We start from the raw sequence: 14,917 nt of genomic DNA, 5'->3' as shown, positions 1-14,917 counted from the left end.
AACTCTGGGATCTTGAATTTTTTCCAGCTTCAAAAGGTGGTATTTGTGGGAGTCTGTAGCATCAGAACATGTAGGAACAGTCAGCCTACCTGTTTAATTCATTGTGGTTTATTCATGAGCACTTGTCAGGACAGAGGTTGACAAACATCGCCCCAATAGATACATTTTATCAGTATTATAAAACATTAACGTCTAAGACATTCTCTGTCCAAAAAAATTCACAAGATTCTTTGAAAACTCATGCTTTTTCATCTAACTATACTTTACTGTTAATTAAATATCTCCACTTAAAACACCAGGAAGTCAACAGTAAAAAACAAACAATCTAATTAGAAAATGGGCAAAAGATAGAAACATTCTCATTGAAGAGGGTATCCAGAGAGCAAATAAGCACATGAAAAAGTGTTCAACGTCATTAGCAATTAGGGAAATGCAAATTAAAATTACAATGAGGTATCACTACACCCTGTTGGAATGGCTGAATAAAGCATAGTAATAACACTAACTGTCGACAAGGATGCAGAGAAACTGGATGACACTGCTGGTGGGAATGTAAAATGGTACAGCTACTCTAGAAAAAAGTATGGCAGTTTCTTATAAAATTAAATAGGAGTTTACCATACAGCCTACCAATTGCAATAGTGGGCATTTATCACAGAGAAATAAAAACTTATTTTCACACAAAAAAACACAAATGTTAAAAGCTGGGAACATTCATTTGTTGTCCTTCAGTGTGTAAATGGTGAAACTAACTGGTATATCTATACCATGGAACTTTACTCAGCAATAAGAAGGAACAAAAACTATTGATAAGTGTAACAACTTAGATGGATCTCAAGAGAATTATGCAGCGTGAAATATAGTTAACATCCATCACCTCACATACTTAAAATTTCTTTATTTTTAAAGTAGGTACAAGTACTACTACTTCCCTCCTTGAGTTTTGAGGATTAACTTGCTCGTAGTAGCCTATCAGTATCTAATAAGTTCTTAAATATCGTTATTATATATAAAAGCCATTTATTATTTATATTGGATCATAAAAATATTTTATCTCTTCATCTAGCCCTTAAAGGGATAGGTACTCTGACTTCTCAGAATTTTAATATTGGTAGGTATTCTCTATTTCATTAACTTCTGCTCATGTCTTTCTTTCTTTCTACTTTCATGGGATTTACTGTATTCCAGCGATTTTCAACCTTTTTCATTTCATTACACACATAAACTAATTACTAAAATTCTGCAGCACACCAAAAAATGTACTTTTTGCTGATCTGACAAAAAAATAGGTGTTATTTTGATTCATTCACACTGGGTGGCTGTTGTTGTGTTGGATGTTGTCATTTTATAATTTGACAATCTAAGGGAAAAGAGGTCAGGTATTGCATGTTTTAAAAATTCTCGGGGCACACCAATTGAAAATCATTGCTCTATTCTTTTTCATTCTTTGGTTGGTCATTTAACTCATTAAATGTCTTTCTAATATGTGCTTTTGAAACTGTAGCATTTTCTTTTACACCTGTTTTATTCACAGATTTTTGTTGATGACAACCCAACATTTTCATTGTCGTTCAGTTATATAGTTGTTTATTTTTATTTAATCCAAGAGTTATTTGAAAATGTATTTTTCAGTTTGCAACTATATGATGGGGAATCTTTATAGTCTTAATAATTATTTGAAATATGTTAAGCTTTTGTGGCTTAGCATGTGATCAATTTTTATGTTTCTTATGTGCTTAGAAAAGAATACATGTTCTCTAATTGTTGAGTGTAGAATTTTATCTTCATTTAGTAGCTTGATTTTGCTAGTTTGGTTGTTCATATTTTCAGTATCCTTACTATATTTTGGTCTGATTGACCTATTACTACAGTGCAAACGTCCCTCTTTGACTGTAAATGTGTCATTTTTTCCTTATAATTCTACCAGTTTTTACTTTTTGTCTATGTTGTTAGGTATAAGAGATTCAGAATTGTTGGTATTTCCCTGATGAATTGTTCATTTCATCATAATACGGTAATCTTTATTCATTTTTGCCTTAAGTGCTTTTTGCCTTAAGACGTATATTTGACCTGTTAGTAATATAGTCATTTAAGCTATTTTTTAGTTAGTCTTTGCATAGTATATGTGCTCAGGATTTAGAATTCTTAGGGTAAACAGTTTTTTTCCAGGCCAGTGCCCAGGCTTTCTCTGGAAAGTGTATTTGCTATTTCCACATAAGGCATCATCTTTTCAAATCCATCCATTTACTGAAAGCTGCTCACGTATCCAAATTTAATGTAAGGGCTCTCAATTTAATTCCCTTGCCACATACAGACCTAAGGTTTCATCTTCTTTCTTCACAAGGGTATCAAGACCCAAGCCTGCATTTTTAAGACTGACCTGTATCCTTCACTCCTTCCCTCTTCCCTAAGCCTCTGCACTGTCAGCTCATGTGTTTACTGTAACTTTTGGTTTTCAATTCCAACCACTGAGGATTGCCCTTGCAAATTCACCTGTGCATTTTAAAGAATGTGAGTTATGTTTTCTTCAACATTTCTAGGTGTTGGGGGGGGGGGTGTGTGTGTGTGTGTGTGTAGAGGAAGGGGTACTGAGGTTATCTGGTCTGGCATGAAGGGCAGTTCTTAATAGGAGTGCTAATCTAGCCTGGGAATGGTACCACCTTATTCAGCAGTTGTAGAATAACAACTGGATCTGTACTTTCTGAGACTTCACACTGGCTGAATTGTAAGTAAATCCTGATGTTTGAGTGCATGCTGGATGCCCTGGGGGGTGGCAACACCTACAGAGATCTTCCATGTGTGTATTTCTTGGTTCAGAGCCATTTCGAACTTAGGGTAAAAGAAAACTGGCCTTTACAATACCAAGATTCTTTTACATTTCAACGTCTAAATTTGAGGACATTTATAAGCATGATATTAATGAATAGCATTAAAAACTTACTGTTGGTTACATAAGAATTTTGTAAAACAGTTTAACAGAGTTATAAAACTGATTTGGACTTAACTTTTCAATTGAAGTCCTTTAAAAAACGTCATACACATGTTTCAAAATCATACCTAAGCAAAGTACAATGATGATCTTGCTACCATAGGGAAGAGGTGGGCTGCACTAATACTACATTCGAAATAGAGAATTTAAGGGGAGAAGGGTTTATAAGTTATGACTAATATAGTTTTCCTATAAGCTAGGTGTATTATTTACATACATGCCCTAATTTAGGTCTTTAAATCATGACATAGAATATATATTTCCTCTTTAGAGTATTCCCATGCTTTTTTGAATTGTATAAATGTACAAAACCCTTAAAACAACTGGAATCCAACAAAAGTTTCCTTTGATATTTTTATTTTTGAAAACTATTTTCTTTGAAATTTTTTTAGAGGTCAAAGTTAGTTTTCCTCTTATAAACATTTCTGCAATTGCACCAAGAGTAAATTCAGTACCCAGAACATTCATTAAGTGATTAGACACTTCATCAAAAGCAGAATGTCATGATTTTGCTGTTGGAGTTTAGTTCTCTGTGCCCTGAATGACAAGGTCTAAAACAATGATTTTGTTTATTGATTGTTCTTGTGTGCCTAAGGAGAAATTAAATACATGGTTGAACCAATAACCCTTAGATTATTTTGTCTAATAAAAGGCATATCTATTTATAAAAACTTTACATTTTCTTCTAGGTTACCTTCCGAACAAGAATCTATCACTGTAATATTAACAGCCAAGGCGTGATCTGTCTGGACATCCTGAAGGACAACTGGAGTCCGGCGCTCACCATTTCTAAAGTTCTCCTCTCCATCTGCTCACTTCTTACAGACTGCAACCCTGGTGAGAGACTTTAAATCCATTCTCATAATGGATCTACTTTACTACCATCACCACTACTACTACTTTTTTTTTTTTTTTTTTTTAATTTCTATAGTATGTAACTGCTTTCTTTTTAAATTGGGTCTTGTCATTAGTCTTTTTAAGACCTGTTGTTTGCCAAGAAGGAAAGAGCATAGTGTGATAAACATTAATGAAAAATCATTTTAGATTAAGAAGTGCAATTGAAGAATGTGTTACATTGTGTTGCCAAATAATAATAAACATTTTAATTGAATAGTTTAATCTTTAATTAGAAGCCTACCAGATGTTAATTTGAGAAATATGGGCTATTTAAATTTGATAATAACCAGGCAACACCACATAGACATGACCTTTTCAGTATCTTAATAACCATGCATCCTTATAAGCTATTAGAACAAAAAAGGAGAATAGTTCTGAACTAAGATATACCCAAAAGGTAAACAATGATGAGACAAATACAGCTTCGCAGGACAACTAAAGAAGAGTTTATGGCCAATCCTTTGTGGATTGCTGGTGTGCTTAATGCTGACAGCTCTTATTTCCTTTGTGCTCCTGGATGTGTGACTATGTGTCTTAGACCAGCTTCTTTTAACTGAAAGACAAAACAACTGCCAATTTTGTACATATTTGGATTTATTTTGGAAAATACAGAATCCAAAGGTAGCTACAGAGTTTTCATTGATCTCAGTAAGAAGTTTTTTTGAATATTTAATTGATGCCTTACTGTTTCATAAGATTCCATCTTCCATGTTCAGGAATAAATACAATTTACCAGGTAAGTTAATTTTTAGACAAGAGCAATGACAAGTGGGATCAGGGTTTCTCTGAGGCCCCTGGCTGGTTTATAAAACATGGATAAATTACATTCATTTCAAGCTTTATGTTTGTTATTTTTCAGTAATACGAACTTTTTAATAAATATAAAAACAGAATTAAATTATCATATATTTAGAGTATATGACAAATTAATGATTTTAACACCAAAAAGAAAATACAGTTGTACAATATCATTATAAAATATTTTTAATTAATTCAGACTTCACTCTAGGTAGTGAAGTTTAATAATGCTGCACTAATTTAAAACTGAGCAACAGACATTTTGTTCTTGCAGTCTCACTATTCTGATTTCAATTTCATTTACCTCTGTGACTGTATGTAACTTCATTTGGAAGTAGTATCATTAAGAGGAATTTATTTGGTGATTTGAGGCCTAGACCAAGTGATCCTCCAAATGTTGGAACATGGGACTGCATCTCTCCCTCACTCCCAGAAAAAGTACTTCTGGGAGGTCTGCTGAAATTTGGAGGCAAGGGTTGAAATTTGGGGTTGTTTGTTTGTTTAAGAGAAAAATTTTATTTTAACAGGTAAGTAACTTATTTAAGAAACTTTTGATATTAGGTCATTAAGCTGTACATCTTACACTTATATTCAGTGTCTGTTGTATCTCAGTAAAGCTGGGAGGGAGTAGAAACTTTTGAGACCCTGCTGTTTATGAGTCACTTCCCAGCACTAGATGAGTAAGAAGGCCTCACTTCTCACTTCTTATACATAGAATAAAATGTAGCTTCACACTAAAGAGAGAAAGCTCAGTGCTGAGATGCAGTCCTTACCCCAGTGGTAACCAGGCTGGCTTGGTCTCCCAGTCATCTGAGATGGGCCTGTCACCCTGAATCCTCTTGTGTGAGAGAGTTCTCTATACAGGTATCCCTGCATGAAGAAACAGATTAATTCCACCAAAGTCTTCTCTCAGCAATAAAAGTTTAAAGTACTGAAGTTTATAGTATTAATCAAATTTCCATTTTTCATGGACCGCTCTTATTTGTAAATACTTTCTCTTCTCAAGTATATATAAAATTTGTGCTCTGTTCTATTTGATTTTTTATTTTGAAGTTTGTTTTTGCTGTTTTGTGGTTGTTTTTAAACTCAGATATTTTATCATATTCCTTATATGAAATCTATTTATTTAAAATATGCCTGTATATGGTCTTATGACATATAAATAATGGATATTTTCCCTCATACAAAATGAACTATCCTGAGAACACTGACAATTTGGAGATAAAACAAAGCCAACACTTCTCCTGGGCCAGATGCTTTATTTACAGAGTAATATCCAGAAACATTTCTAACCTTTTTTCTCCTCTTTTGAAAAGCATATAAATCTGCGTATAATCTGGCATTACGTTAGTAATTTCAGTTGTACTTTCCTACTCTACTTCTGTTGCTTTCTAGCGTGTTATGGCTTGTTTCATTCTAAACGTAATTCTGATATTGTATTATTAAAAAATTTTCCCCAAAACATGATTCATATGAGATCATTGGAAATTTGAAAAACACACATTTGCTATTAAAGAATTATTGGCAGAAATTTTTAAGCATGATGAAATGGAATTGTGATTATGAATTTTTTTTACATGTCCTTACCATTTAGAGATGCATTACTGACCTATTTACAAATAAAATTCTTTGATATTTGGGATTTGCTTCCAAGTAATTCAGGAAGATTGGAAGTGAGGAGGGATGTGGAAGATACCCGATTGATCATTGTAATTGTTGAATCTTAGGAATGAGTACTTGAAGGTTTGTTATACTGTTATGTCTACTTTTGAAAATATTTGAAAGTTTTTATAATAAAGGTATTTTTTTAATTGCCAGAAGTTACACACACCAGCAGTGTAATCTATAAAAGGTGTGTGATTTGGCTCTTTTTGCTTCGTGAAGGAATTATTTGAGCTCTGACCTTCACCTAGTGTATTTCATTCCCTAGTCATCTGCCTTCAAACTATAGGCTGCCTGGGCCAGCAGGGTTCTACATTCATAAACACCCGTGAAGTGTTCGTCCGCCACTCCACAGACAGGCGGAACTGCACAGGCAGGTCAGATGAAGTGCTCTGAGCATTCCCACCAAATATCAACCCTCAGGATGGATGAGCTCTTCCCTCTCTTCCTGTCACCTTCCACATAAAAATCAAGTGTCAGTTACTCCCAGTCTTAGATTTATGTAAATCTTTATTAGAACAACAAATAGAGCTAAAAATGGCAGCTAATTAGCCCTCAGCCTTACACAGTGATTAAGCCAAGGGTGAGCACAGCTGCAGCTTCATTGGCAAGAGCATTATTCTCCTCTAATGGACTGAGCAAATGGGGAGAGGAATTTGCACCCAGTGACTCCTTTAGAGTTAAGTTATACAAAAGGTCAGAGAATGGCTCCCTCCTTCTCCAGCATCACTGCCCTTTGTTTCAGATCTCTTCCCCCCCCCCCTTTTTTTTAAACAACTCATACAATGCTTACCCATAAATTGTCCTTAACTGTGGTGGTTATTAACTAATTGTCTTTAACCTGACTATGATTAGATAGTAAATTGTTACTAAACATTAAAATTTTATAATTGATAGTGATTACCAGGGGATGCGGAACATAAAATAAGATTAACTATTTCAACACAGGTATATTTATGTAGATTATTTATACTGTTTGTGAGCTGTTAGACTGATGAAAGGTACCTAATCGGAATTTAAAGGGTTCCATTGCTTACTACTGCAGCATGAACCTTGCCTGTACCTATCCCATTCTACTACACTGGAGAGCTAGCAAAGAACAATTTCTTTAACTGAAAAGCTGTAAGAATGATAAGCCTCCTGTTTTCAAAAGAGGCTATCTTAGCAGGAATACAAAAAAATTCTGGAACAGACATTACAGATGGCTACATAGACATAAGTTTGCTTCTGATGTAACAGGTAAAAAGGGTTCCCTCTTTGAATCAGCATTTCCAGGAAAGGTGATTTAAGGCTGCAGTTATTGTAACTAGGCAAAGAAGCCTTGGATTTATTTTTGGGACTTGCATTTGGGGAATTCGGGCCATGTGTATATTTATAGTTTTCATAATGGAGGGAGGGTAGCTTAAGGTGGGGAGAAAAAGGGTTCTGGATATACTCTTTCAGTAATGTATATGTATGGGCTTTTCCTTTTTTCAAAATGGAACTATCTTCATTGGTTTTTCTCATAAAAATAATACATGCTTCTTAAATTTTTCCTAAAACAATTATCCTTTAAAGATAAATATTTAATTTTTGTTTGAGGCTCCTTGCTCTGCAAACTCAAATTTGGTGGAACTAGACAAAGTATATTTGTCAGTTAAGTTTGTCTCATTATAATCTTAGTGTAAATTTAGACACACTAACCTCAACTCTTAGCCTTGGCTTTGACCTACTTCTACTTAGCATTTGCCAAGCATATTTTATTGCCCCTTAATTAATGTAAATTTAGACATTGTTAGCTGTTGCTACAATTTTTGTGTTATAATCTGTTGCTGTCCCTGCAACAGTTACAACCTTTAATTTATTGGTTTGGAAGTTGATCTCATTAAAAAACTGCCATATATATTTATTTGCGATGCAAATTTCCTTCAACTTACTTTTTAGGAAATGTCATTTTGGTGTTTTTCTTTTTAGAGATCACCAGTGGTTTATTTGTTGTTAGGAGGAGCCCTAAAAGGAAAAGATGGGGTGGCCTAGGTCAGTACTTACCAGTTTCTGTACTCACCCAAAGTTGAAGTATTTCTTCACTAAAATCAATTAATGAATTCCTGTCTTAGTGTTAAAATTCACTAAATCGTATTTGAGGTGTTTCTATCCTGCTAACTTATCTTCAAGTCTTTGTCATCGGATGCTCTTCAGGGAGTTGGGGAAAGCTGTTGAAGCCACCCGTTCTGTCCTGGCCAGTGAAAGGCTCTGAAAACACAAATGACAAAAGGTGAAGCACACCCTCACTTTAAATAAGCACCATTCTTCATGCATGTGGGAGTGTCTTTTACTCAGAACTGTTTACCCAGGTAGTCACTCAGAGACTCTCTTCCCATACTTGAGGAATTTCTGAAGAGACATGATCATTTATCTAGATTTTAATTAACTTTTTCTTTATTATTTCTTAAATGAAGATAATTTAAAAGATAACAAAGATTACAGTGGTGAAAAAGGACTCTGATTAATTCTCATTCTAGAGTAAAAATAGTCTTTTTTTATGATGGGTAAGAGAAGTACGTAAGAATTGTATTTTAAGTCCGAGGTCTTTCCTATTCCCCTGCATAACCTTTCCTCGTGCTTTTTCATTTATTTTGTAAGGACCATTAATAAGTGTGTCACTCTCTAAAATTGGTCCTCTTTCCTTCTGTAGTCACATTTTTTGTTTTATTTTGGCCATCAGGTACCACAGTAGTAACTTAATGCTCAGTTACAGTAACTGTTTTAACCCTTCTAGTTAGTATACATGCTAATCATACGTGCTTCTTTCCTGTAGTTCTATTCGTGCTTTTTATTGTGGCTTAGGTTTTTCTGTTTGTTATAATTACTTTATTGAGGATATGTATTTTATTGCAAATCATTTGACTCTTGTTTGGCAAAGAAGCATATAAATAAGAGATTAGCCTAGCCGGCGTGGCTCAGCAGTTGAGCGTCAACCCATGATCCAGGAGATGGAGGTTTGATTCCTGGTCGGGGCACATGCTCGGACTGTGGGCTCGATCCCCAGTGGAGAGCGTGCAGGAGGCAGCCAATCAGTGACTCTCATCATTGATGTTTCTATCTCTCTCTCACACTCTGCCTTCCTCTCTCTGAAATCAATAAAGATATGTTAATAATAAATCAATTTAATTAATTAATTAATTAATTAATAAGAAATTAGGTTTTTTGCTTGAGGTAGGGCCAAGGAGCACATTTCAAAGAGTTTATTTACAGCTTCTGTCAGGAGAGACATAACAGGGTCAGGCTTTGCTAAGCCACTTTTGAAATTCTAAGTGCTAGTTCTTTGTTGATTAATTTATTCTGCAATTTAGACTTCTGTCCCCATGCAGTCCACATCCATAATGTGATTTGTTAATACTACAGACTTGTTGGTAAATGGAATCATTCTAATGATTTTTATTGTCAGAAACACCTATAACTTGTTTATAAATGACATAGCATAGACTTTATGTAAGTTTAAAAAGTGAATACATTTTTAAAATTTGATAGAGGCATGAAACACCCCTCCAGGATGTTGACTGCTCACCCTGCACTCAGAAGGATCCCTCCCCTAGATACCCTGGGGCCCTGATCTCTTTTTCTGTCTTGGTACAATTCCCCATGTGGCTGTCACATTTCCCTTTCACGTGACCTTTTGGGAGTACTACCCTCTGAAACCACTCTTGCAGCACTGAGGAGACCCCTCTGTGACCACACCAACTTTTAAAGAGGGTATATGCCCAGAGGATTTGTGAATGAAGCTGTTCTGCACTTTGTTAGCAGTTGTCTAGTGTCCTCAGGGACCAGGTGTGAAAACTGAAGAGTGATACTCTTAGGTGGAGCATTAGACACTGTTCTGCCTGCAACAGAAATGTCAAACAGTGTGAACCACTGGGTTTTTGCTTATATTCTCACATCCCCTGTTCATTACTGCCTTTTAAAGACTGCTTCCTTCAGAAATCCTACGAGAAAAGGCAATTGAGAAAAGCAGAATGAACCGCATCAGAGATTGTCCAAAAGTAGTATAACCCACATCATCTTTCAAAAGAGCTGATACTAGAAATTCACATAAAGCTATGTTTTTCAACCGTTTGTGATCCTGCAGTACCTTCTTACTCGTGTTTGACCTGTCCCTATTAGCCCGGGGACTCTGTTGTACTGTATTTCCTGTAGTTTGGAATGTAAAAGCAATTGACGTATTGTCCGTGTTTTCAGAGCACATGTGCACACCTCCACCGTCGCCCCTGGCTTGAGTTGGCTCCTCCCTCAAGCCTGAAGTATATCCTTAGCTAAGAATCACTGAGCTGGAGCCCGTGGCAAAGTGAAGTGCACCAGCACATGTTTCTGTACAAGACCGAGCTTGCGGTGTGTGTCTCCTTGGTTGCTCCTTCTCTCTCCCTTTTCCTATTAGCTGGTCTTTTCTGTTTCATCTGTATTTCAGCCTCCATTCCCTGCTATTTTACACTAGTCTTTTAACTCCCCAAATGTAGGGTATCTTTCTCTTAGCATTATTTATGTGTTGCCATAAGAGTCAGTTATTCTATAGCAAAATGAATTTTTCAAAATGTATTAGTATTTTCCATGTAAAAAATTTAAAGAAAAGTTTCTTATTGTCTCAATTTTAATAAACATTTTCTTGTTGATTCATAATCACTTTGATTATATCTGCCCTAGGGTCTTAACGGGTCAAAGTTGAATATGATTTCAGGAGTGTTCTCTTGTGTATCAAAATTAGCCTATGGCCTATATAAGTAAGATAAAACTGATAAATTACTTGAGATGTTTCCATTGTTAATATAGCCCAAAATGCTCTGCATTTCCTTTTATGGAATGATAGAAACCTTTGGTCATACTTTAGTAAAACAGAATTCTAGATCAAGAATCAGTGATATTATAAACTGTATTTGTGACTTTTTAGGGTGGAAAAGGGATAACTACAAAGACACATAACTTACGGGCTTGTAGTAAAGCAGTTTCCCAACACAAATCAATATTAATAAGTTTTTTCAATTCTTTATCAAAGTACTTCAGTATGCTGGTAGCCATATCCATGGAACTTTTGTTTTGGTCAGTGATTTTTAATCTCCCATTTACATGAATAAACTGACATAAATTGTAAAGTGGTTTATACATTAACCATTGGACATTGGACATTTGTTTCTGAAGAAAATGGTTTGGTTTTCTAAATGCCTCTGTCCGTTCCTGTTTTTCTCCATCATTGACAATAGTTTTTTAGACATGAAGCAGCTTTCTCAAAAGCTGTATCCGAAAGTACGCAAAAATAAACATGAAAGCAAATTAGAATTTTTGAAATTATGTCAATGTTAAGAACCAGCTGATCCTAGATTTAAGCCAGTATTATATGCATTACTTTAAGTTTGTAAGAAGTTAAAGATTCACCCTTGAAATATGTCATGCAAACTTACGGTTTAGAATTTTATTCTTCATGTCACTTACATGGCTTATGCATGTGTATCTCAGGAATGCAGCATTTCCTCTATACCATCAAAATTCATATTTGAAATTAACTCATGAAACCCTACATAATTTAAAAACAAATGCTAACATTTTATGATTCTGAAATAGTGCACACAGAATTGATATGTTATGTAAAAATATTCCTTTCTTTACCTATCAGTAATGTACTCTATGCAATTGATGAGATTCAGCTTTCTAATCATTCACTCAATTTTCCAAAGATAAAGAGCATAGCAGACCTCATCCATAAGTTTTTCAAAGGTAAGTTCTCAATTATTTATTAGCAAGTTACCCTGTCACTGTATTTCTCTACCCTCTTGTCCACAAACGAGGCTTAAGTACCCTTCCTTGGAGTTTATAGGGATCTGACAAATTCCATTAGAAAGTCAATCCAGCTTTTTGTTTCTCTTGACATCAACACACTAGGTCAGCCTGTGTCTGGGAGGAACATGTCAAAATGGTTGTCTTACTGCATTTCTCATTGTTATTCTCTGGGGTGATATCCCTTGAAGGTCATATTATAGATGGTTTCATCAAAGGAATGTCAACAATAGTAGCTGGGCAAGGGTTGGTTCCACCTAATCAGATATGTCCTCCAGAGCCACTAGCAGCTTGACGCCCTAACAAAACCTGGTTACCAAAATACTTCACCATGACTTCGGGCTGGTCTCAGACTTGCCACGTCTGATCTGCACATTCATTCTCGGACCTCAAAAGTACATTACTTAATGTCTTTTATTCTGTAAGTATAGTGTGAACGCCCAGATAAATGCAAGTATGCGAACAGTATTTCGCTGTACTATTGCTCCTCCTTTGTCCCGCACTTTATGCACCTCAGCAGACACGTACACACACATATTTATAAGTATATGCATATATGATTTCAGTTTGAAGCTTGAGTGTGGGAGTTATTTAAAAGCAAGTCTAGTAAGAGAGTCCAGATAATCTTTGGTCTATCCTGAAATCAGTCTCCAAAGAAAAGAAGGTTCAAGGTAGCAGCTCAGCAGCAGACTTTCCCTAAAGTGGGCTCTCCTGTGGTTAATTTATGAAATTCATCCTTCATCTGACTTGTAGTATATTGGAGGTAGGTGGGAGGGATGGTGTGCACCAACTTTCTGGATATAGCATAGTTTCCTAGCATCTGTCTGCTAGATGTTGCCCGTCCGATATGAGCACTCTGGTTTGCGTGTTTCAGCACTTACGTTTGCTAAAACCTGCTCATCTAAATGTTATTTATTGACTAGTTCAAGTGCTAAAGCTGAGTTTTTATAGACAACCTTTGCTCCCATGATAGGTTATTAAGTACCATTTCCTAATGAGATCAGCCAAATAAATTAGATCAGTCAAATAAATCATCAGAAAACTGAAGTCTCAACACAGCATAATGTAATGAATGATTTGCTGTAGGTACGGGCTGAACATATTGAACTCCGTGGACTTTAGTTTTGACAGATTAAAAATAACCAACTAATGAAATTAAGCACTAAAGTTTTATTCTTATGTTGCCCCTAGAGAAATAATTAATTCATTTTTATTTTGGTTTATAACTTGATTATAAATTGAGGGTTGGCTTCTTAGTACAACCATGCACCTTTTAAAGAATCCAAGTGCATTTGATTATTAAGTATTAACATCACTCCCAGGGGCAGGCAATCCCAAAGAGCCATTTCACATGGAATGCATTAAAAATCTGTTTTTAACTGCCTTGTAATCAGCCTTAACTATGACCTGTCACCCCCACTAGATTACCTGGGGGTCTTTCTGTGTCAAGTATCACATATGACTAGACTAGAGACATGAACCTAGTACAAATGAGAATTAGATTTAAATTACTAACTAAGCTAATTTTCATTTCCGGTTTTAAACAAAATTTAATTACTTGTTTCCAGAAATAAGAGAGTTGTGTTTAATACTGGCAGGCCCTGTCTATCCTGCCATAAGTAGTTTCGGCATCCTTCCTTTTATTTTTATTTATTTATTTATTTTGGTACAGTGTTGAATTAAGAGCACAATTTCTACTTGTCACTCTACTAAGAATTTTTAAATCTGGATAAAATATTTAACATGAGTTGACACCACAGTGGCTTGGCAGAATGTACATTAGAAATAACCTCTAATGAAGTTAAATGCTGATGCTTAATTCTTTTATCTTTATAGGAATAGTTCTCCCATATTATTTTGATTTATTACTGACTTTTATAATTATCCTAGACTGAGTAATTTAAATATGTACAGATCTATAGGTACCTGTTGGAACTAATTTGGGAGTGAAAATATAGCAATTGCTCATGCAAATAGTGGGTGTGGTCTCATTTAGAGGCTAAGAGACTATTTAGTATCAATCTCAGTCAAGATCCCCTGCTCCTCTATCTATTTATTAATATGGAGCTGGAAGTCTCTCCTGGTATGCTGAGCAGGTCATATTATTTTCTCTAATGATTTTTCTCTTTGAATCTTTTAAATTTGTGTTTTATCTGGAAGAATAAACATTTTTTGTAGAATTTAATAAATTTCAAATTGGTCACTGTAAGCAATAATCCTCACTAAAAGTATTCTATAAGTAAAATGTTGGCAAATAAAATTAAAAGGGACAGTCATTCTATTAATTTCATTTACCACAAACAGTCATTGAGCGTGTAATTTCCTTAGGGCTGCACATTTTTGGTTTTTTCTTAGACCTAAGAAAGAGAGTATAGCATGTGTCAGTGCCAAAAATTTGTTTTTGTGACCTCTAACTAAATGGAGCAAAACTTGACAGGTCTAGACAGTTGATTTAATCTTACCAAAAAAAGTATATTTTTAAAATTATCATTCCTGAGAACAATCACTGTGTGTGTGTGTGTGTGTGTGAAGAATGGTTAACAAGGAAAACATAGGTACAAAGGGTAACTAATTTGCAAGTGAAAATATAATTGTTCATGCAGATGTGAGCACATTCTCATTTAGGGGTAGTCTGTTCATTGCCTCTTTCTCCACCCCCCCCCAAAAAAACAACTCTAGACATATAATCACTATGCAAATCTAGTCAGCATATTTACACTAGAAATAAATGTAGCCAATTACAGGGAAATAGGTGGAACTGTTTTAAGCATT

At 35.1% G+C, this 14,917-nt stretch overlaps 1 protein-coding gene across 1 annotated transcript in view; it reads left to right on the top strand.

The window, feature by feature from the left end:
* The window catches only part of LOC107526361 (ubiquitin-conjugating enzyme E2 E2), a 213,024-nt gene that overhangs the window by 186,464 nt on the left and 11,643 nt on the right, over positions 1 to 14,917 (top strand). The window contains exon 5 of the mRNA XM_087824921.1: positions 3,679 to 3,826. Coding sequence (XP_087681047.1) covers positions 3,679 to 3,826 — 148 coding nt within the window. The remainder of the gene's footprint in view (positions 1 to 3,678; positions 3,827 to 14,917) is intronic.

The sequence above is a fragment of the Miniopterus natalensis genome, chromosome 15 (assembly GCF_054644295.1).
Source record: "Miniopterus natalensis isolate mMinNat1 chromosome 15, mMinNat1.hap1, whole genome shotgun sequence".
NCBI classification, from domain to species: Eukaryota; Metazoa; Chordata; class Mammalia; order Chiroptera; family Miniopteridae; genus Miniopterus; species Miniopterus natalensis.
Note: the sequence above shows the minus strand (reverse complement) of the source record. Positions and strands in the feature narration are given on the sequence as shown.